The sequence below is a fragment of the Ixodes scapularis genome, unplaced genomic scaffold, assembly GCF_016920785.2.
Source record: "Ixodes scapularis isolate PalLabHiFi unplaced genomic scaffold, ASM1692078v2 PGA_scaffold4__175_contigs__length_147842914, whole genome shotgun sequence".
Classification (NCBI taxonomy): Eukaryota; Metazoa; Arthropoda; class Arachnida; order Ixodida; family Ixodidae; genus Ixodes; species Ixodes scapularis.
Window position 1 is genome coordinate 64141420 of NW_024609879.1, and position 25022 is coordinate 64166441.

The window sequence follows — 25022 nt, forward strand, 5'->3', positions numbered from 1 at the left end:
AACTTCCACACAGCCGAGTGCCTGAGGCAGCCAAAAGGCAGAAGCCCGTACAGCCAAGTACTGGCTGCCTCCTTGGCTGTGTGTTAACAGGTGAAATGATGATGATGAATATACAAATGAAAGGGAGAAAGAAATGATGGGGTGCACAAAGTTACTGAGTAGGAGGGCACGCGACACTCGCGGGCTTCTCGCGCAGGGGTTGCGGTGATGCCAGAACGCCGAGCTCACTGATTGGTTCCGATTGGAAGGATAATTGTTTGGTAAAGTACGCTTAAAGGGACACTGACAGGGTATTTATGCTCGCCGAGGTTTTTAGTTGTACGTGACATATGAGAGCTCAACTACCCAGAACAGAATTTGCGGCTCGAAATTCGGTTTCTTTCCACCCGAAAACCGCCGATCAAGAACTGGCCGGTTCGAGTCTCGCTCACTCTCTTTTTCGCGGTCACGGGCCGTTTTCTAAGGTATCGATGCGACCACCAAATTTAATCAAAGTCGTGGGTCACTGAAGGCACACACTCAATCTTAAAAATAGAAAAAAATATGAACCCCATTTTTTTGTGGCTTCTAAAAAGCTGTAAATACGTTGATTGAAAAAAAAAGTTCCACAGACAACCGGAAGCATTCTGTGCGTTCGTCGTTTCGCGTATCGTGGGACTCGCGGGGACGGCGATGACAGCGGACGACGGGCGTGGGACCTCTATTTCAGAACTGTCGTTCGCGGTACCGGCGAATTCTGTCGACCGTTAAAAGAGAAATTTGGGACTGATCAAAAGAATTGGTATTCATCCGGTACGACACGGCCGGCCACCAAGCCGATTTGCACGAAGACGTCGCCGAGCCGTCGCTCCCTTCTCGTGGCTGAAGACATCGCTCGCGCAAACGTCAAGCACGACGTGTCTACTTCGAGTTGAATATGCACGCGTACGATTTCTTCACTAGGTGCGAATGTCCCCAATGCGTGGTGCTTCCCGACTTCGACCCGGGAGTGCTTTTTCTAGAGAAAAATCGACAGCAAGCTTTCCAACTTAATTAACGGCTGAATTATTACTAAGGAAAGAGATCCACAATTGAAGAAATGCTGCAGTAGCTCAGTGGGAAAGACGTCCGGTTCACACGCGGTAGGACCAGGTTCGATCCCCGTGGAATTTTTTTTTTTTCAAACATTTTCCGATGTTTACATATCTTTTTCTTTTTTCTTTTTACAATCATCACTGAAATAACAAACAAATGTTGTGGGCGGTACTTCGCTGAAATAAATGGTATGGGATTTCCGTTTTGACACCTCTGAACTCCATGTAATCACTTTCCACAAAATGCAAGGAGCATATAAATCGGGTAGCGTCCGCTTTCCGAGGTGCCCGTAACTGTTTTGCAGGAATTGCAGCCAGCCATTGGTCCCGCTCCCGTTGATCTTTCGGAAACTCTGTCGCACAATGCCACTTTTTTTCGGATGCAGGACATATGAGCCAGCTCTTCACGCAACATCTTGGGCGTATTTTTTTTGGAGCCGATCATGGAAATTCACCAAGGGCACTCACTACTAATCTCCAACTCCTCAATGTACAAAACAACTCATCTTGGAGCACAGAACAACGAGCGGAACAAACATAACTGTAAGTAATCGCACGGCGAGCAGTTCCCGCACGCCGCATCGCACGCCGCATGTCGTGTCGTCTGCTACGGAAAGAAGAAAAAAAAAAACAAAAAAACGCACGGTCGGGTGTAGCCACGTGACTTCCGCCACTCGCTCTCTTCTCTCCACTTCTCCGACCTCTGTCGGGTTTCGGTTTCGGTTTCGAGCAGTTGCGCCTTTTGGCTTTATTAAAAAAATACGCTACTCTGTTGCAAAATATTAATTGGGCAGTCCTCCGACACCATAATGAAGCGCCTGGCAAAAAATGAAAAAAATTTTTTGGGGGGTGTCAGTGTCCCTTTAAAAAGGTACTTGTAAAGTACAAAGTAAGTAATGTAGTAAGCACACCGGGAACCAATCTATTTATAGTAAAGTACCATAAATACAATGTCATTTTAAAGTAAAGTGCAAGTGCTTTTTAACACAACATTTCATGATGCTCTTTTATTCCCCCCTTTTCTTTTTTTCTCTCTTTCTCCAACTACTGTTGATTCCCCCTTGGGTTGATCGGGGTAGTGTCAGTTATTTTCTGAAATGGAGGCGAATACTGGATAAAGTCAAGTGGTTGCAAAGTACTTGTATTACTCTCACTAACGAGCTATTTTAACACGATCAACTTAGAAGGCACTTATTTGTTGACGAAGCATAATATTTTGTGATACAAATTTAACAAGGCCAAATTTGGGGAATTTACTTTGAACTTAGGAGTTGCACATTCTTCGAAAAGCACACACACACACAAAGAAAAAAAAAAGTAAAGTACACATTGGTTCATACTCAGATATTGTACTTCAAGTAAAGTAGAAGTTTTGCAAACCTGCTGCCTTGAGGTCTACTCACCATCTTTCACCATCCTTCCAATCAGAGCCAATCAGAGCCTGGCTTACGGACGTCACCGCAACCCCCGCCAAACCCCTGCGCAAGAGGCAGACGAACTTGCGCTCTGCGTTGCCCTCTGTAGGAATCAATTTCTTTGTTAAATATTGAATTTTACATGCCGCAACAGTTTCAATCAGCGTTACTCTTTAAATCCACAAAATTTATTCACAAGGCTGGGGGCGATAGCCGGGTTGGTATGCGCCCTCTGGGGTGAATGAAGTGCACTCACATAGCGCGCTCGCGCCCGCAGTGTGCGGTGTTTACTTATTGTAACACCAGATGGCGCCACGACTTCAGCGGCGCAGACGGCGTTCATTTTGTTGTAAAAAATAAACAAAACAAAAACGTGTTGAAAAAGAGAGAAAAAAAAAAAAAAAGTATTCTTCCGTACAATAGACATGTGCTCGGAGTCGCGCACCCCCTCGCCTTTCTCCGTAATATTTGAATCGTCGACGGAATCCTCATCTGTGTTCGTCTCGTTGTGAGGTGATACGTGCCCGGAAAGACCGCCGACCAAGTGGCGCAAGCTTCGCCCAAGCTCCCATCCTCAAAGCATCGTCGTTTCGGATCGCGCAGTCGAACCCGACGCGACCGATGCTCTGTTGGTGTTCGGCAGCAAAGCAACGCTTCGGATGCTCGGCGACATGGGCTAAGCCTAATGCTTCTCCGTGAACACGACCGGTGCTTTTCTCTGCCGTCGGAGTTCGGAGGGGGTCGGCCTGTTTGACGCTGCTCTCGGTGCACTCATGGATAGGTGCTCTGGTTTTAGGTGAGTGTAGTAAAAGCGATGAATCGATATGCGTTATTTTTTTTTAACGGTTTATATTTGGAGAGCGCCGATCACAAAAGTGTCGCCGTTTGAGCGATGAATGCTAGCTGCTGCGCTCAAATCGCGATTTCACATCTGTTCTCTCTTTTCTTTTTCTATTTGAATCGTTTGGCAAGATACAGGGGTCTCAGACTACGAGGTTAACTTATGTTATTTATTTATTTATTTTATTACCGCGAATGGACCAGAATCGTTTGATGGATGACAAGTGATGGCACTTCAATGAGCTTCTGTATAGGCTCTTCCTTTGGATTTTTCTTTTTTTTAAATATTTCTTATTGTATATTTATTGAGGTTTCCATTGTAAAGAAAATGTTTCGCTGTTTTCTAACCAAGTTCAAACCTGATCACCTGTAAAAGCGGAACAACTTTGTTACTTCGTGAATTTATTGACGATGTTCGGATGTGATCAATATTTTTCCTCTGTGCTTCTTGTACTGCACCAAGTACACTGTTTAATCGGTTTAATGCGGTACACTAAGCGGTGATCCAATGCCTTTCGGCGATGTTTTGTGGTGTAGAGTTAGCAAAACGCGCATGTTGATCGTGCTGTACACTCGTGGGAGCCGATACCTCTTGACCTTTTTACCTTGCGTTGCACAGTGGACTTGCTTATTCTGATTTTCATTATAGACGGTTACCTGCGCTAAATATTAAAATACGAAAAAAAAAGAAGGAAAAAAAAAAAGGAGGGGGGATAATACGATGGTAAGTTTCACCGCAATGCACGCGAGCTGCGCAAGTAAGCCATCGTTTAGCCAGGTATCGGTGTCTTATTTCGTTGTAGCCGTGCCGTCAGATGTCCCACGTAAGATTTTACGCTTGAAGACCGCTCTAAAGGTTAAGGAACAAGGTGAATTGAATAACGTTTTTAATCCCCAGTAATTACAGTCATGCAAGTCTACAATTCTACCTGGATTAGTACGTTCACAATCTAAAAACAACAACAGCAAAGAAAAAAAAAAATGTTAAGGTTACGTTTGGTAACTACGCGCGAGGAAGCCCTTAATTATTGATTTGCGGAATGCACGAGAAACCACTGGAGAATAAACCACCTTTGTGTGCGGTTGCCCTCCATCGGTATCCTTTTTTACGCAGCGCGCTCGCTCTGCTTCTTTTTTTCTTTTACGTATTATATTCTTTCTCGTAAACTGACCAACGCAGCAATACAGTTTTTCTCGAAGTTTCGTTGTGAATTCCTACTAAAATTTTTACGCGTTGAGTTTGTTGCCCGGCCTCGCGCGAGCTCAGATGCCGCGCTCGCTCTTCATTGCACTCCTCCGCTGTCTTGTTTTTGCCCTGGGACCTTCCCTGGATTGTCGACAGCGCGACGCGGGGGATGATGACTCATAGGCGGCGGCGGCGGCGTGGGAGTACCGAGAACCAGCCCACTGTCTGCCTCTCCCTCAATCTGCACGAATCGGATGGGCGCCCCTTCAATTTTTATTTCTTTTATTATTTTGTTCTGTGGCGCAAACATCGGAGAAGAGAAGACCGGGATGAAAGAGAGACCCGGAACGATATATATATATATATATATATATATATATATATATATATATATATATATATATATATATATATATATATATATATATATATCCCTTTCTGCGCGAATAAAAGAAAAAAAAAATCGCGATGCAGAAAGAAATACGCGTATAAACAGTTGGGTTCATTGATGCATAAGATGGGAGTCACTGAACCTTGAGGCAAACTTGCCTTACACGGCTTGCAGTTGTGTAACATCAGCAGCCTTTGTGAATGAACCACCAGATTTGTTTTTCTCGCAGATTCAAGCCACATATAGGTGGTATATGGTGGTTTCACTGGCAGCCATTGTTGAGCCCGCTTTCGCAGAGTGCTAGTTTCCCCCAATGCTTCTGCAATGTGCAATTCACACCACCAAGATTGTAAGTCATGTTGGAAGATGAGCGGGATGTCATTCATAGCATGCGCCGTGAACGCTGTGCTCAAGTATGGTGCCCAGCGAAAGCCACATATAGTCACGGAGAGGATCAGAGCAGCGGGGAGGTACTCCACTTGTCCCACTTCCAGCGTGCGCTTCCTGACTTTGAGCACACCTCTGTGTCTATTGAGCCTCCTGGGGGCACTCACGGCCAAAGCATGAAGGAAGGTAATGCGTGCATGCTGAAAATTGGGCGTTCGGAGGACGTACCCTGGGGTTGTCACTCTGTGAGTGACTACAGCTGTTCCAAGTAATGTTGGACTTTTGTTTTTAACGACTGTGTTTGTCGTGGTGACACGGCTGGCTTGGGAAGGTACGGCACTTGTTTCCAGGAACATCGTGGTTGGTGACATGCGGTGCTTGGACAAAACATTTTGTCGTTGCTTGTTGGGTCCGTTTAATCTATGTCTTTCTCGGATTCTTGGTTTTGTCGGTACCTCGGGGAAGGTACGTTGTTGAAAAACGGTTAATCAAATGGGGACATCTAGAAATTGTGTCGCTAATATATTTTGGACGATGAGCGGGAATTCGAGACTCCCAAGTGGGGTGTGAAGGTTGCTGGTAAACGTGGATATATTTCTTTGGCTGCTGTCAAGGTTTTACCCGTCTGCTCTAAAATACCGAGTCCCTTTTTTGTGCGTGTGGCATCCTGCCAGTCAGCCTGTCGGGTTGACTCACAAACTGCCGAGTTACACTTCCTGCGGCTGGCCGCTTGACGTCCTGGCTGACAATTGTGCAACTTTTCTAAGGCTATTTGTGCCAAAGCTTGCGCGAATAAATCTGCCAGTGTTACGTGAGTGACTCGTGAAAAGTCATAGCAATCCTCGTTGTTTATTTTTTGGGATAAAACCTTGAGTTTACTTTCGGCACTTGTTTATGTAGGCTAGATCGGTGCATTTTGGCAGTGGTGACTGGTAGTTAACGGTCTAAAATTCATCACCTTCGAGGTTGCTCTCGCAGTTTAGTGACCTGCGATCCAACGTCAAATGCAGTCAGTCAAATTTGATAGTTTTTTTTTCACTTTTATTTATTTAATACTGCAGACATCTGCAATATGTTCAGGGCCCTGGTACCATTAATGCGGTTCGTGACCTTGAAATTGTGAAGCATAAAACGCAATTCTCCGTCAAAACCCCTCTGGACAAAGTAATGTGAATTGGCGGGTCATAATAATCTAGGATAAAGCTATTAAGCAGGCGAGCCGTTTGACGTTACACATGATTCTAAACTGGAGACGAACGGACGACGGGGACAACGCACATGTCTTGGACGCAGCTGAATATATTTATTCACACATCATGTTTTTTTATGCCCCCCTCGCACACAACCTCCTCCAATCTTCCACACATTTACACAGCAAATGTATCACCCTCTATCAGATTAGAAAAATTCTACATTACAAACAACAGGGGTGAAAGGGCTGTGTCCTAATAGACATTTGAAGAAGCATAGGAGGTTATCTAGACGGTAGTTTTAAAAGCGCAAAGGACTAAGAAGAGGAGGAAAGGACTAGATGTTGAACCAACTAGGGTGCCTGTTTCCCTTTCTCACACTTTCTCACAACAAAGGCCAACTGCCTGTTTCCCTTTCTCACACCCTCTTCCTCCGCCATTTTCATTGTTTCCTCATGCGCTGGAATGTGGCCTTTGTGTCCATCGGTCCTCCCATCCTAGGGGGAAAATGCTAATCCTCCCTCCGTGGGTTCCACAACGCTGCTCCGAACTTGTGAGATAAGGTGCTTGTTTCCGGGAGGGTTATAAGCCCCACGGATTATCGCCGAGAGCCAAAATGGCTGCTGGGTGATCGGCGAGTGGTATTACAAAGGGTGGCACCACCCTAGCAATACGCACATGAAGGCTCCCTAGAACCAACTTGTCCCCCAATTAATTCTGATGCGTAAGAGGTTACCATAATATTCCGAGGGATAGCCCACCTAAAAGCGAGAGCGAATCGGGTGAAAATACGGAGAAAGCCAACTTTCAGTGTGCGATAAAAAAAAAAGTTGAAAAATTGCTAGATTTAGATTTTTGCGACCTGTGAAACTTGTGATTGCAAGGAGGAACGATGAACAACAGACAAGTATCCTTCCCAGTCAGCCGTGTTCGCTTATCTCCCGCAATGGCTGAGTAACACCGTTTCTGCCGACGTCGTCATTGACCAGGGCCCTGCAATTACTAGAAGTGGGCTATCTTTTAGTGTTTTCAATAAACAGAAAATTTTGCCGAAAATGGGGGCGGTTTATCTTTTGGGGGTGTGGCATCTCGCGGCATATGATGGTATGTAGGAAAGGACTATGTACTGTAGGCGTGACGTAAGGCCTGCTTTAGACGGGGCAACTTTTTGACCAATTTCGGAGTTGCTGGAGGGTTGTTTCCTAGCTTTCCCTAGATCGACACGAATTGCTGAGATCGGGTCCGGCTCGAAACGGACGAGCAACTCGAACAGCTCGGAGATGTTTGAAGTGGCAGCAGCCAATCAGGGACTCAATATTTTCACATGACACTTCGTGGTGGTGATGATGACAGCTAAAGACTTAGTTCTGGTTTGAAATGGATCGGTCTTGGAAATAAACCTTTTCAGAAAGATGAGTTAGTATTCTCAGCGGTATTCAAAGATATGAAAACACGTTTTTAGCACGTAGCTGTGCGTCTACAATGTGCAAGAAAAATCAAATTTCATGATGATGATGGCAAGTCCTAGCAATTCGGTTGCTGCATGTGAACGCGGGCGACCCGTGTTGCTGGTGTTGCGACGTCCAGTTGCTGGGCGAAATTGCCCCGTCTGAAGCGGGCCTAAGGAATTCTTGAATCCGTGATATGACGAGAGGATGAAAGCTTAATGAGTTTGTTTGGAAAGTAGTTGCTGGTCATCATCATCATCATCATCATTCATTTTCCCTAAGGACCCGATAGGGGTCTTGGTAAGTTGGCTAATTGACTGAAAGTTTTGCGGAGTGGCTTAATATGCTGCACACGTCTTATATTTTTGTAAGGCGCATATTTAGTGGTTTTCGATGATTCCCAGAAAGTTTCAGATTAAAATATACCTTTAGATTTATTAATTAAAAAGTTAATTACACACAGTGGAAGGGAACAAGCCTGTACCGGAGATAGAGTGTCTCCAGAATTCTTGACCTGTCACCGACTACAGCTGTCGACAGTGGTATAGATAGAAACAAATCGGAATAGGCCCCCAACTATCCAAACAGTACAGACAGCAGCAAACCGGAATTGGCCCTAACTATCTTCAACAGTATGGACGGTAAAAAACCGGAGTTGGCCCTAACTATCCACAACTGTGTAGTCGTAGATAGCAACAAACCGGAGTTGGTCCTAACTATCCACAACAGTGTAGATGGCAACAAACTGGAATTGGCTCCAACTATCCACAACAGTATAGACAGCAACAAACCGGAATTAACCCTAACTGTTTATAATGATAACGATGATGCTTTATTTGTGTTGTGCCCCGAGAACCACCAGTCGGTCACAGCATGGTGGCAGATACAAAGAAAACTACACTAAGACAATATATACTTTTGCATTGCAGTTCCAAGCAAAAACTAAATAAAAAATATATAATAAGCTCTTCTTTGCGAGACAATATTCCAAAAATAAATCGACATGAGGCATCAGGTTATTTAAGCAAATCTGCATTTTTACCAGTGGTGATAGTCTAGATTAAATAGATAGGTGAAATATGCACGAGCCTCTGGACACACGAGCCGGCACATGAAACTGCTGTGACGACAGCAGTTCACAGTTTAAAGGGCAACTCCGCTTCATTCTTGATATTTAGAAAACTATGCAGCCCTTTTCAGTACCACATAGGAAGACCCCATGTCAAATATTACATTATAATTTTGTCTATATATTTAATAAACAGGCCAGCAAACTTTCAAACGAGCCAAGTCGCCGAAATCAGCCAACTCTAGCGTGCGACGTGAGGCGCAATCGTCAGTGCAGTCAATGCGACGGGAGTGGGAGCGGCCAACGTTGAGCCACTTCGTCGGAGGCATGTCTACGTCATTCTCACGTTTTGCTTGTTTTTACTTCTCAGAGCAAAATTGAACGATGACGTCATGAGTTCCACCTCCCGGTGTTGGCTCAACGGCGTCCACGTGATCACCGTAATGAGAATGCGCTCGTTTGCGCTGCCCTGCATGCTTATCGGTCTGTTGCTCCGCTCCTCCTCTCCTCTTTCGTCTTATCCCCTTCCCCCTCCCCCCGGGCCATCATCGTCCACGCCATGCGAAGCAACCTGCCTGTGTCGCACGTCCTGTACCTCGCCCCCACGAACGTCACAAGCCCACATGTGGTTCGACGTGCCGTGGCCATGACTCTGACGAAACAAGACCAATGTTGCCTGACGCAACCCAAGTTTCGGTTTTGGTATCTGCTGATGTTTAAATTAATAATGTTCCACATTTCGCGAATCCGAAGACGTAGAGCTGTTTAGTAGTGCTTTGGGAAATGGAATCCCATATAAGCCTGAATTTTTCGTAATTGAGTGGACGTTGAAAGAATTTGCATCTTCTACTTTTGACATTTTTTATCTTGTCACGAAGGACAGAAAACACTTCTTCCTTTGAAATGTTGCAATTCCGCCGCGCAATCGCGAGGCAAAAATTAGAATATTTCGCGACCTGCAGCCGCGAGCGGCGGCCATGAGAAACACGCGGCGTGACGTCGATGGGGGACTTGTAAAAAGGTAGGAAGTTGTGCGAATACTTGCTCGATCAAAGGCAACTTTTCTATAAATCTTATCGTTCCAACATAAATATAGATGCGTCAGAAACCTGTTATCATCGACAAAACTTTTATTATATGGAGTTTAGTGCCGCCCTCTATCCGAGGTCAACAAAACCGTCAGCTCTATCTGCTACCGTTAACAGCCACCAGAAGCCGGAGGGGAACGGGTATGGCCAGACCCGGATGAGACTTTCCTCCTTTCGCCATGTTGATCTGGGCTGTGCAAGCATGTTGTCACGAGGTTGTGAGCGAGTGAGTTCTCACTGCTCACTGATGGCTCTAAAGAGAGAGCTTCACCGGAACCTTGCACGTCCCCCATTCACGTCACAGCGCATGTGACTCGGAAGACGGTGAAGGTGTTGAGAGGAGCCGAAAACCTCAATCCATGTCCATTTTTAAAATAATATTTAGGACATGCAGGCAAAAGCGGTATTTTGTTCTTTACTTCAGAAAGGTCGAGACACCGACCCCCAAATTATTTAAGCAAAGCACTGAAATTGTTGCGCAGCTCCTTTAAGTGGCCATGAACTTCTTCGTGCAACGATAAAACGTCACACGCAATTCTCTTCTTTGACCAGCTTTCTAACGAGAGCCCATTCAGTATATGTTCAAAGTCGTAAAAGCATCTTTTACGAAAATATCTATCGTACACAATGCAACTAAAGCATTTTTGCACACTCTCGATCCATGCTTCATTAGGTGCCATTTAGTCAATTGTACGGTCCATGGCAGTATTGGCAAACTGGAATTAACTCTAACTATCCACATCAGTAGAGACGGCAACAATCTCGAATAGGCCTCGACTATCCACAGCAGTACAGACAGCAACAAACTGGAATAGGTCCTAACTATCCACAACAGTGTAGACTGCAAAAAAACTGGAATAGGCTGTTGGTATTCACAACAGTATAGATGGCAACAAAGCGGAAAAGTCTCTAGCGATTCATATATGGCATTGATGACAAACCGGAACTGATCCACGGTGCTCTTGTGTGCCGCCCAGGCGGACTGCCTGATGGCGGAGCGGGAGGACCCCTTTGGGGACGGCGAGGCCCCCGGGGGGGACGCCTGGGGCCCTGAGGGGAGCCTGGAGGAGGCGTGCCGGGAGAAGGACCTGCTCATTTCCTCCCTGGAGCGGGAGGTGGCCCAGCAGCGCCAGCTCAGGGCTCAGGACGCCCGCCAAGTGGAAGCCAAGGCCATGCGCATCAAGGACTGGGTCGCCCACAAGCTCGGGGAGCTCGAGCTGCAGAATGCGCACCTGCAGGTATGCCCGTTGCTTCGGCCGCGGTACGCCGCCTGGAACCATGGTGCCTGAAACGCATCTTCCGACTGGTCTGCTAAAGGCCCTATCACTCCCATACATAAAAAGTGGTTCAAAAATGGCATCGTCTGCCACGTAAATCGCCACCGCTCCGGCACCACCAGGATCGGCACAGCACGTCACGTCTTTGACGTCGTCGGGCGGAAATAGAGGGATCAGTTTTTAGGATGCGGTAAGTGCACCAGTTGGAGACGCGTTGCGGGCACCACGCAGGAACCAGCATCACTTAGAACAATCGAAGCCCATGCACTAGCGCTTTGTTGTCGTCCCTAAGGATGTTGCGAACTTTTGCCAAACCGGAAGTTGGACGGTTTCGGTCTGGTTCCCGGAGTGCGTCTCCGACTGGTGTGTTTACGCGCCTATCTTGAGCAGTATGGTACACACTTGGGTTAGTTGGTGATGCATCTCGAATAAAAACTGCACGATAAAAATGAAGTATGAGTCAAAGAAACTGCACAGAACAAGTGCTGTCTCATGCTTGCACAGAAAGTGGTCCGCAAATGGCAACCGACCGTGTCGCTGGAGCTGATGGGTTGTGCTGTTGGATGTCAAAACCCCAGCGGTTGGTATTTGGAGAAAAAAGTATGCGAGAATGCGGGGGTTTATTTATTTATTTCCTCTCGGAGCCAAAGCATTACAGAGAGGAGTGGGTTAAAGAAATGTCGGCAAAAGGAACACATTGGAAGGATTCTACCAAATGATTAGCAACGCCAGTTTAGAACAAGTCGGTGTTGGTGATTGAAGAGACGGAGATGGGGAGGTGGTTCTAATCTGTGGAAATCTTCAGGAAGAAAAAAACTGAAGAGGGGGGGGGGCGGGGGGGTCATTGGTGCGGCAGCTTTGAATGCCAACCTCGAATGGCGGTAGCTGCGAGATGAAATGCAAGACAGTGGCGCAGAGAGAGAGAGGGGCTGAGGGTTAGGTTGGGATGGTGAATCTTCTGAAACAGACAGAGGCAATGAAATCTTGGATAAGTGTAGGTTAGACTTCATCTAACATTGGCATTATGGAACTACCGTAAGATACTGGGCAAGTGCCCACTCAAAGTTTGGAGATAATCGCAAAAAAATGGAGGATGGGCGCTTGTCCGGTCATCAATTTTACGTATAAATGTACTGTGCGTATTTACTCAGATCTTACAAATTTGGTAATGGGCGCTTAATGTGGAATGGGCGAATGCACAGTATTCTATGGTAGTTGGAAACAAATTTGCAGTTTCGTTTCGATCTGGCGATCAAACTTCCGTAGGCAGAATTGCGTTCTATGAGAAGTGCAACAAATAATAACTCTGGTCTCGGCCCTCCAGGCATGTGATGCCATTTCAGTGTTGCCATCCTCCTCTTGTACCGTTTTTTTTGCTTGTTTTGAATACTATTGCAACTGGCAAAGCCTTTTCGAAGCTCTTCAAAGTCCTCTTTCTTGCTTAAGTTTTTTGTCCCTTGCATTGGGAAATGCTTAAGACCAAAGCTCCCAATGTAGGTGTTACGCAGCTGGTCACGCTTCACTCACTTTTTTTGAAGGCCGAATCGGAGCTTGCTTCAGTAAGAATGCAATACCGTACTAAACACACAAGCAGCTCCAGATGCTCATTGCTGTAGTCTCGGGCGGTTGCATTCCGGCGCGTGCCGAAAAGAGGGAACCCCGCCCAGAACATTGTCCCGTGGGTGGTTGCGCAGGAGCAGAACCAGCGCTGCAACGAGCAGTTGGAACTGCTCAAGCGGCGCCTGGTCCAGCTGTCCCAGCTGAGCCAGGCCGGGCAGCCGAGGCAGGCACCGGAAGAGGACGAGGCACCCCCTGCCTACGCAGCCGTGGACTTTGCCTCTCGGCCCCCGCCCGCCCCCTCGGGCGCCTCGGAGGGCAGGGTGGCCGGGCCCAACCTCAACGACAGGGCCGCCCAGCAGGCGGCCCCCACGCCCTTCTGCCTGCAGCAGCCCCTGGCGGTAAGATCATACTAAATGTGTAGCAATTACGGGGCCAGCTCCGGGCATTTTCCAACCGTGGCACGTGGTCTCGATCACATCGCAGTGTCGCGACACTATGACGTTGTTGAGACTATGTGCATGATCATGCAATGCCACGACGTAGTGGGACATTGCAATGTCAAAGGACTTTATGATGTCGCGTGAGCATGGGAGAAAGTTAACAGCTACCCTCAGTATTTTCATTCAGTTTTTCTAAACCTGAGGAGCTTGCGAGCACTGTGTGTGCTCTTATTAGATAATTAGAAATAAAACATGCGCACCAACCTTTTCTTTACATTCCTTTGGAATAAACAAAAAACCCTGCCGACTACCGGCAAACATGTTTTGGGAAAAAAACCCAACCGTGAAAGGTTTGGGTTTTTATGTGTGCAGAAAGAACTGTAGTCTTTCAGCAAGCATGGCAACCTCACTGGCTTTCCGCGAGCGGAGCATGAGACGGCACGAGGATTGTCATGTACTACTGCCTACCTCCTGTGGACTAAAGGGCGGCGTCATACGTGCGTGGAACACTTAAGGCCCGTTCACTCTTGCAACCGAGTACTACCGAGAGAGACGAGATCTGTTAAAATTTCTTAAAATGTCTTAGGACAAGGGGCACACTGGCATTCTGGCGTTATCCATGCGGTGACCCTAGAACTGCGTTTCACAAGAGCAAAGGCTTTGCGGGATTTCCTAGGTCAAATGTGCATAATACCTATAAGAAAGGCTCGTTTATAACGTTGACAAAAGTTTTCCGAGCCAAGAAAAAAAGGATAATGCGCGAGAGAAACAGAAAATATGCCGTACCGCCAAGTTTATACTGCTACTCAATAGATGGCGCCAGTGTATCCTCTCGTTGTAAGAGGTTTTAATAAACCCAGTTTTAAGAGGTCGCAAGAGTGTGAACGGGCTTTTAGAGTGATCGGTTTATTTATTTAATTCTGTTTTCATTGTAAATTAATTCTCTTTTTATTGGTGAAAATAATGCTACTGTCAGACTTTGCTGTCAGCGTTAGTCTAAGAATATGATAATTCCAAGCTTCCAGTGTGCTTTTTCATACACCATCGAATGTACTGTTTGCATTTCACATAAGTAGTCGAGATCATAACTCTTGATGTCACGGCGAAACAAACCCTGGTTGTGATGTCGCAGAGAGGAACCATAAGAGGGTGCCACTGAAAAATGTTGTGTAAGTACTGGATCTCTTAAGTTGTGGGAAAAGCCCCCGACGAGCAAAAATCGAATATTTCTAGCTTGCATTTCGGTCGTGTGCGATCACGCTTGCCCGCATCTATATAAATTTGAGAAATGGAACAAAGACTAAAACATTGAAAAGAAAGTATTGCAGTGTCTATACAGGACGGGCATTGATTTCCAAGATGTTTTAGATGAATATAGTAAGAACACCCCTAGTCTGGGAAAAAGAAAAGACAAACACAGGTCTTAGGGCCTATCTTTGTCTGTTCTTTCTTTTATCCCAGTTTCAGTGTGTTTTTACTATGTTCAACTACCCCCAGCTCGTTTGCACCGTAGCCTTCTGTTCGTGTTTTAGTTCTTTCAGACCCTTTGTTAGCATGCATGGACGGACGCGTACAGACACTGACAGACTGGCGTGATGAAACACTATTCTCCGTTTCACCTTATGTGGTACCGCAGAAAAGGCAAGAAGCACGAGCTCATAGCGTTGGGAGCTGCTCTGGACTCACGAGAGATGTGCCCTAGAGCAAGGAGCTCGCGCTTGTAGCCTTTCTTGCGGTACATCATAAGGTGAAATAGAGTATAGAATGTTGCTCTATGTCAGCATTAGATGGTTACGCTTTGCGAACACACGCAGAGGCTGCAGCGCCCCTTTTGTCATCGCATCTTACTGACGCTACAGCATCCCCTGGCTGAAAGAAATAGAAAAATACAACCCCTTTCAAAAGTCTGAGCCATCTAGTAGCCATTGCAGAAGCTCCAAAATTTTAGGGGTGAAGCTCCTTAGGGTCTAGCCTTGTCCATCCGTCCGTGCGGCATCCGTGCTCACATAAAAATAAAAAATGTTTGCGCAGTCGACAAGTTTCGTACCTGTGCGGGGAGACCTCAATGGATTTCTAGTCCATCGCCATAACCACTTGGCCATGACTGTGGGACGAGTGGGGGCTCTGAGATGTGGCAGTAACTCAAGAGCTGGGGAGGTCATGGATGAAACGTTGCACGTAGCCGCTCAACGTCTATACAGGAGAGGGCGCTGTGGTCAAATGCGTATATAATAGCGTTAAACTTTGCATGCATTGGCTGAACATTTATAGACGAGAGGACGCTGCGGTCAAATGCTCAAATGCGTATATAACAACGCTCCATACCACACATTCTCTTTCTGACATGGACCGTTGACTTAAGCGGTGGAGATGCGTTCCCACGGCTTCTAGCGGATCCAAGCTGATCCGCCAGAAGAACCACTGGCTCTGCATTTCACCGACCATAAAGCAATAATAATGAAGTCGAAACGCAACCCGGAACTCAGCACTATTTATGAGCAATAAAAAAAAAATCAGCACCATCAGCACTACCTATGAACAATAGAATCAGTATCATCAGCACCACCAGAGCTTCGCCCCAATCAACATCATTCACCACGTGGAGATGCGGTCATTTTTGATTAGACAACGGTTATGAAGAAGTCTCAAACACCTTCCAACTTTTAGATCGAAGACGACACACAAATGGCCACTTTGTGAGATTCAGTACGTTCCCCCTCCTTTTGTTCTGTGGTTTAGTAGATGTTCTGTTTTGCTGGTTTAGGGAAGGTGCGGGATGCCGCAGTGATGGAAGTGCTGCGCCATTTGCGCCAAATTGCGCCATGAACGAAAGTCTGGTATAGTATCTGGTAGCAAAATGGCATTTTTTGCTAAGAATTGTGCCACACCTGTCCAAAATAAACTTTAACAAAAAAAATAAATGATTAGTTGATTTTAATACTGTCACAGATGAAAAATGGGTAACGAATGTAAAAGCGAAAATGAATGTCTGATGGGCAAACTTGCGCCTAAAAACTTAAAAAGAAAAAGTTCCACACATCAAGCGTAGTGACATAAGGGCAACTGAATCGAGGGAGTGCATCACCACCGTCTTTACATACGGGGTACGTTCAGGATTTTTCCAAACCAGAACTCTCGATTAGAGGCAGCCGCGTGCGATGCCAGCTCGGCCACGCACTTGGCAATATTCAGAAAAATAGAAGGGAAGAAAAACTGCACAAATACATATTTTCATAGCATCTCTACTCGTCGTTTGGTTTGTTTCATCTTAGGTCGGAGCACGGTCGAAGAATAGAACGCATACAACCGTCAACACACGCACTAAAAGCGCAAGTCACGGTGCATTCACTGCACTTGATTGGTTTAGCCGATGAAAGAAAGCATACGGAAAAATGACAATTGCCACAATATTTCCCTCTTGACACAGTTTGAATGCAGTACAGAGATTGCTGTCGACTGCGGTGGCCCCGTTGTCGTCTGAACTTTTGGACGACGTTGGCAATATTGGGAGCTAAAAGTCGCGAGAAACATTTGCAAAGTCGTGGGATGGCTCTTACTGTGATAAGAGAGGCCCAGGGACTTTAATTTCTATGCGGAGAGCGAGTTATCTGCTTCTAGCGCAGGGGCTGCGGTGACGTCAGACCGACGCCGAGTACTAATTGGCTTTGATTGGAAGGATCATGGGTAGACCTCAGTGCTAGGTGCCTCGAGGTCTACCCGCAAAATTTTTTAATCAGCCAATAAGAGCTCGGCGTTCCGACATCATTGCAACCATTGTGCAACAAGCAGATGAACTTGCGCTCCATATACTCTGTTTCGCTTTACGTCCGACCGGAGTCGATGCTACGATTGGATGGAGCCAGTCAAGCCACGCCAAAAGTGCGTCGTACTGATGCTCATCATCGTAGTGCATCAGCCTAATATTACCGGCTAAATCACTCCCAATCAAGTCCGGCTATGTGCGCCATAGCACGTGCGCTGCTTGCGTCAGCCTTTACCACGCCTCATACTTGCTTGTGTTTGTTGAGCTTTGCAGCTTTGCACCAGAGTGCAACGAGCAGCGGCTGACATGGGGTTGCGCCCGGGTCGACCTTTGGTTTTGATTGTAGGTTAACCTTTAGTTTGAGAAAGCTGGGCCGAGAAAGGGCGAAGAAGAAGCGCGGGTCTATATTCGAATAAATACTACGGTAGTCAAGGTAGTTTTCGCGCAGCGGTTAATCGAAAGGGCAGTGAGTTCGACTCAATACTGGTTCCAATGCCGCTAAAGCGCTCTGTCATTTTTAAAGCGTGACTGTGGGCTTTTATAATGCTTGCAGCTGGTTATTTTTGTACAGTTTATGACAGCGGAATCTTGAGTTTGATAGGTTAAAAAAAGGCAGTGACTATTTCGACGTCCGCTGTCAAAATATTGCAAAAATTATTTTGACGTCTGTGACGTCACTTCCGTAAAATTTCAAAATAGTGGCGTTATTATTTCGATGTCTTCTTCAATGCAGAAGCCGTAGGTGTGGTAGCCGTAGCAGTGGTTTCATTCTGTCGAATTTTCGATGGTGTTGGGTTAGTGTTTTGACGGATAGTTCTGGTCCTAGTTTGACCGTGGAAATGTTTTATTCAGTGTGTGTGTGGGACTGGCTCGACAGTTTATCCTTTCAGACGTGACGCGCCCAGTGGCAGTGGTCTGAGCGCTCTGAGCGTGCATTTCAGCACATGTCTCACTTGAAATTTTCAATTTACAACATAGGACAGCTAAGTATCGCTCTGTCTTCCCTGCACGTTACAAATGCAAGTGCGTACACAATGTAACACTGAGAAATTTGGCATGCTTTTTGTGCCTTTATATCGTGCGAGCATGTCTTCGTATGGTTGCAATTTCGCTTTGCATCTGGCTCCCGCTCTGTTTTCAACTGGGTTTTGTGAGTTCCTTGTTTAGTTTAGATTTTCGGTTTGGTTCGTGTATAACGAGCGGGTTAACTATGACACAATCGGGGTGTTAAATAAAAGGTTGTGAATGCAAACATTGCCTCCTTGATGTTTCTTGACAGGTGCAAACGAACAAACGTTCTAGCGCGGTTGTACGAGATACACATATTTTCTCGTCAACTGCAAATTTTATGGCATGGCATTCAACTCCTTTGTTTGTATAAATCACGTGCCACATTCGGTAATGCTTGGCACAACCAAGCAGACATTACTTTCGGCCTGACAGCTGATGTACTTTGAGAAGGTCTTTTTGCACTCCTCATCACTAAAGGGGAAACACTACTCGGGAAGGCTAACTTTTGAACCGTTTGTCTTATTTGCATGAAATTTGCAGGGTGTACTCGTAGCACTCGACAAGGATACCGTGGAAATTTTCAACCCTATAAATTTATCCCACAATGAGTTACATAAAAGTTCATAATAAAAAAGTGGATCTGCTGAGCAAAGCTATCATTTAGAAAGGGTAATAAAAATGGCCAGTTTTTTTGCTGGAACATACAGCAGAATACTTGCTTCAGACAACTATGAAAAGAAATTTCAAAAATTATAAAATTTATTCACAATAAAGCTTGGAAAATAAATTTTTTGGTGTACATTTGATTTAAAAGAAATATAAACTTTTCACAACAAAAGAGCATAAAAATGCAGAAAGTAAGTTCACAGTCGTGTTCTCCAGAAAATTTAAATATAGAAAAACCAAAATATATCTGCACGCATAATTTGATTATGAAATGATAGTTTCCCTGAACTGATATTTGACACTAAAAAGTAAAGCTGAGATAAATGCACTTAAAGTTTCATGATGACATTTTAAAAATTTATTTTTGCATCTTAAATGTCAGAAATTCTTTCCACCAGTGTAGGTGATGTCTTCCTCAAACTTCTTCTGATATACTGACATTGCTTTCAGCTATTTTCACTTGTGGATGACGAGTGCTACGCAGTGCAGCACACCTCACCAACATATAAAGAATAATTATTTTTGACATTGTTTGTCAGTGCTCATTGGCAAGACTTTGTGAGAGTGTTCTTTGTTATCCATACATGCCAAAACTTTGCAGTTCTGAATAGGCATTTTTTTTTAAAAAAAAGGTGCAATTCAAGGTGGTGTCCCCCCTTAAAAGTCATAAAAACAGCAGTCGACTGCCTGACACTTGTTTTCGGAAAACGCGTGTCGAACAATGACGCTGCCTGCAAGCAAGATAATATTTCTTTGACCGCTACCTTCGATCACTCCTCAGTCTGGACTCCGAAGCTCCAAAGTCCAACTCCAAAGTTATAAAAAGTTTGATACGTCAAAATAATTACAAAATTATTTTGACAAGGGACGTCGAAGTGTCTGAAAAAAACTTCTTCAGGAAGTGGCGTCACGGACGTCAAAATAATATTCAGAATTATTTTGAAAGTGGACGTTGAAATTGTCACTGCCTTCAAAAAGCTCGGGAGGACATATTTTTATTGATAGATGTGTTAGCGGGTATGATGGTTTTTGCTGGCGTTTTAGAAGAATTATATTTACAGGCTAAATAAGCTACCTAGTGTAAGAAGGGGGAGAAAAGAGGCTTTATCTGAGCTGAAGTGTTGCACCATGCTTTATTTTTTAACCATTTCAACCACAACGAATATAAAATAGAACCTACTCGAGTCTTATTTCTAAAAGGAAGGCTGTGTGCTCCATTTAATAATGCAGTCACTTTTTTATTTTCAAGTGATGAGCAAACAGATGTTGGCATTTGCTTCAAAAGCGTCAGTGGTTGCTTCAAATCAATATTTTGCCAGCTACAAAACCTGATACAAAAGGTCAAATGCCACTTCCATGACTGGTGCTGCCATTGGAGCTTTGATTTCGGCTCTGGACGATGCAGGTAGAGAGACTTTTGAAAAGGGTTGTTGCATTTACTCTAAAAGGAATTTCGTGGAAGCCTCAGAGTGGAAGCCATTGCTTAGCTGAGAGATCTGGATTCTTCAGGCTGGCAAAAGCGAAGTCTTCGGGCTCAGCTTGTCCAGGGTGTGAAGGGGTCAAGGGAATTTCGCCCAGCTATTTCAAAGTGTGAAGAAGCCGAATCAAGCTTGAGGCGCAGCCTCTTTAGGGCCTGAAGAAGCCAAGCCAAGCCTTGAGGCCCTAGCCTCTTCAGGGCCTGAAGAAGCCGAACCGAGCCTTGAGGCCCTAGCCTCTTCAGGGCCTGAAGAAGCCGAACCGGGCCTTGAGGCCCTAGCCTCTTCAGGGCCTGTAGAAGCTGAATCAAGTCCCGAGGCCCAGCCCCAAGGCCTGAAGTGGGCCAAGCCAAGCCTTGAGGCCCAGCCTCTTGGTGGCCTGAAGAAATCAAGTCTCAGCAAATTGTTGGCTGCCACTCTAGGGTTTCAATAAGGTTTTTTTTGGAGTTCTTTTTGCCAACTCCGATTACCTTCATGTTTTCTCGCGTTTCTTCTGATTTTCATTAGTTTCAAAACATTGGAGTCTCAAAGTTTCCTCCTTGTCCCAGCCCCCCGGTGTCCGGATCGAGCGCAAACGTTACCGGGACGACCTCGCATCTCTGGTGAGCTCCACGGCCTCCGACGACCTCTCCGAGATGGACTGCGGACGCTCCTCTTCCTCCTCTCCCAGGTAGGGCACACCGCCACGTCGTTACCAGTATCTTTGCTGCAGGGGCCAATTTTTAGGGAACATCCGACGCGTTTGAAGGGATACTGAACATCCAAAAACAATTCAAGTTTGTTTATTTGTGTCTTTATTTTCGAAACAAAGGTCTCGGAGAGAGGCCAAAAGGCTGATACATTCTGCCTGATGAACCCCAGTCACCCTCCCGCATTGCATTGGCAGGCAATGGAAAATATAAGTAGTAAAGAGCAAAAAACAAAACATTGGCAGAAAACAACAGCAGCACAATACTGTAAGTGCCTAGATTGGACATTCATGTGAGAAAATTTATGGCAAAATTGCTAGGCAATTGGGTTTCATACGTGAAACGTTCTAGTATCACAAATGTTTAGCAATACTCTGACTTTCCAGATGCCTACATCTGTACCTACACTTGATTGTTGCTCCTAGAATGAAGCGTTACTGCTGGTAATCGGGCCGATAAACCTGTAATCTTCCAGAGCCTTCTACATTTGAAAGCTTTTCTCCCTCGGTACACACAGGTGGTCGAGCACCTCCTCACCTACCTCTCTCCTTCTTGTCTACCACTCTGGTCACGTGGCCTCTCCATTAATCAATCAGCGTCGAGCACCTCACTCCTTCTCCCCACCCGTCAACCAATCAGTGTCAAGCCTCGCGACCACGCGTTTATCTAGTCTTATGAAAAGCCGAACGCCTAGCCAGAAAGATACACAGGATCTCTTTGTTATCCCTAAGATGACTTGAAGGCGAAAACCCAAGCGCTGATGTAAACATGATAGCGAACCTCCGAAGAAAGCGCACTCTCTGACGACGCACTTTTACCGCCGCTTCATTGGTACTTTTCGTGTCGCCGACATGTTTTCACACTTTTCATGTCACTGACGTGTTTTCGCTTAAGGACCTTAAAGGTCGACTGAACGACGAGACATATAAGGCTTTCGCCTTAATAAGCCTTAATAATGTTTCACATTCATATGAAACTGGCGTGAATAAATAAAATGGTGCAATAATGGCCACAAGGGTGAATAGATGGCTTACACAAACCCTGCTGTGTTTAGTGCATAATTTACATTGTGAGGCACACTTTCAGTTACGTGCAGTTCAAATACATGCTTCTATTTACCCTGAAATAAAAAAAAACGTTTTGGAATCTTTTTAAATGACTCTTACACAATGTTAGTATTCTGCTAAACCCGTGAAAGTTTGTTTTGGGGCATAAAAGTCCTTTTTAGGCACTTGAAAAATTATAGCTTACCTCTATAGCTTCGCCTAAAGCCGACTAATGCAGAATGCGTCGTGTGTTTAAGTTGACCGTTTTCAATTTATTCTGACCTATTGTGTCCATTTCGCCCATTTAGTGTTTGGAGCCATTTGTTGCGGAACGTGACACAAACACGCGACACATTTTGCATCAGTCGGTTTTAGGCAAATTCCCGAGGCAAGTAGTAATTCTTTTTCTCTTTTGCATCTTTTTTGTTTGTATTCATCCGTATCAATCTTTGTCTTCCACTTCACCTTCTCTCCGGTCTTCCTCATCATTGTGATGTACGTTTTCTTCCTACACTCGCCGTAAGCTTCGAGACGTTTGGGGCCCGTTTTCTTCCTAGGCATCGCGGTGCGGTGGCAAGCCGCCGCAGTTGATGAGCCACTGCAGCTCGTTACAGCGTACACTTGGTGCTAGAACATTTTGCAGCCGCACGAGTAGATATGTAGCGGCTGAAATGTTGCTTTTGGTAGTGCAGGGATAGAGCGTCGGACTGCTGACCGAGAGTTCCTTAGTTTGACATGTGTCCGGAAACAAAATGATTTTTGCGAAGAACCCTGACCATGTTTATCATGTTTTTTGTCGCATCCTTCTGTGACATTCTTAACTTAAGGAGGGACACTGGCTACAGGGTTCTTTTGAATTACTCAAGTGATAAGAAGGAAATTGGCAGGGGAGATTTAACATGAGATGTAGGCATATTGTGAAAAGTTTCAGCTCTCTAGAACAATTTTACATACCGTATTTTCCAGTGTATAAGTGGTAGTTTTTTTTAAACATGTTTCTTGGTGCGTCTTATACAACGATAGACTTATATGCATTTTTTAAAAATTCACGATAGGACGCCAATTTCCTTATGCACTGTGTGCCATCTTTTGTAGAGCACCGTAACTACGTAGCCATGGGTGGTTTTGCACCCTCCAGGAGGCACTGCTGTCGCCGCACTCTCCTACATTTTTCATAACCGACTCGGGAAGCGAGAAATTTTATGGTTTTTCCAAAGCGGAATTTTGATGTAACTTTACTAAGAAACTACTTACCTGATTACACGGAAACTTTTACAGCTTATAATAAAATATCTTGGCAATAGTTCGAACCTAAAGGTTTCACAAATTCATTAAATTATAATACAGTTGAATCTCGTTAATTCAAACTTGAGGGGGACCAAAAGTTTGTTTGAATAAAGGAAAGTTTGAATTACCAGGAGTTCCCTCCTATAGAGACGCATAGGGTGGGACCTGCATGTTAGTTTGAATTATCCGCAAGTTTGAATTAAGAGAGTCTGAATTAACAAGAATCGACTGTGTTAAAAAAAAATTTAGATATAAAAGTTCCCTCATATGGCCAATGTCAAGAAAGAACAATATTTTTTTCTTGCTTTCTGCATGTTCAAACTCATTTTTTAAAGTTCAGTTCAAAGCCAGTAACGTGTGCAATATACTTGCCAAATTAAATGAGCATCCCATTTTTTGTTGCTGAGAAAAGGTACATTAAAAACTTGAACTCAGCCTAAGATTCGACACTTCGTTACTAAAAATATAAGATATGCTTTGGTAGAAAAGCAACAGAAAGTAAATCTCAAGAGTGTAACCATTTAATACATAAAATATCACAATAAAATACCGTATACACGCGTGTAAGGGCCGCACCTGTGTACGGGCCGCACCCGTGTACGGGCCGCACCCCGTTTCTCTGAACTACATATTCGGAAAAAAAAAAAAAACCCGCGTAAGGGCCGCACCCACACTTTCGTTGACGCATACGCATTCAAAATGCGCGTCCGCATGCTAGCTTCTAAGCGTTGTCGATAGATGGCGCTATCCGTATCGGCGTTAGCATCACCAACTTGTGCAGTTCAGCCAGTTCAGCCGGCCATTTGCTGGAGTTGTGCATGCCGTATTGTCTCTCCTGTTTGGGTGTCTTCTACCGAGCATTTACGTTGTGGCACGATGGGCAAGTACCTGAATAGCTACACGGCTGGCTACAAGTTAAAGGTGATCAAGTTTGCTCTCGAGAACGGGAAACGTGCCGCCGGCAGAAAATTCGACGTCGACAAAAAGTGTGTTCGACGATGGTGTGCTCAAAAGGAAGCTTTGGAAAACACCAACAGCAAAAAGCGCGCTTTCCGAGGAAAGCCATGCAAGTTTCCGGAACTGGAAGAAGACTTGTTACGCTATGCGACTGAAGTGCGGAACGATGGTTTTGCACTCACAACGGACATGCTGCGCGTGAAGGCACTAGCCTTGGCACGTGCGAAGAACATACCGGCCGGGACTTTCAAGGCTAGTGCTGGCTGGGCGCGAGGTTTTTTGAAAAGGAAGGGGCTCTCCTTTTGGCGAAGAACCACGTTGAGCCAGGGGCTGCCAGAAGACTACAATGACAAGGTGCTTAGTTTTCATAAGTACGTCATCGGCCTTTGCCATGAACATAATTATCTACTTTCGCAAATAGGGAACGCTGATCAAACTCCTGTATGGTTTAACTTTCGGGAGAACTACACAGTCGAACTGAAAGGCAAGAAGAGCGTCACCGTGCGGACCACCGGCGCTGAGCGCCAACGCTGCACCGTGATGCTTTGTGTGACCGCGGATGGGCGTAAGTTACCCCCGTACGTTGTGTTGAAAAGGAAGAGGATTCCCAACGAAGTGTTCCCCAAGGGAATCACAGTGCAAGCCCAAGAAAAGGGGTGGATGAACGATGACTTGGTGCTCGACTGGGTGAAATGTTTGGCAAAACCGACCGGGAGCGTTGTTGGCCAAACGGTCACTTTTAGTGTTAGACAGCTTCCGCGGTC

The 25022-nt window shown here is 45.4% G+C and overlaps 1 protein-coding gene across 1 annotated transcript in view; it reads left to right on the plus strand.

The window, feature by feature from the left end:
* Window positions 1-2894: 2894 nt before the first annotated feature.
* The window catches only part of LOC8024071 (uncharacterized protein CG43867), a 115894-nt gene continuing 93766 nt past the window's right edge, over window positions 2895-25022 (plus strand). The window contains exons 1-4 of the mRNA XM_029974480.4: window positions 2895-3284; window positions 11065-11325; window positions 13059-13322; window positions 20828-20949. Of these exons, the coding sequence (XP_029830340.2) occupies window positions 11077-11325; window positions 13059-13322; window positions 20828-20949 (635 nt within the window). The 5' untranslated portion in view covers window positions 2895-3284; window positions 11065-11076. The remainder of the gene's footprint in view (window positions 3285-11064; window positions 11326-13058; window positions 13323-20827; window positions 20950-25022) is intronic.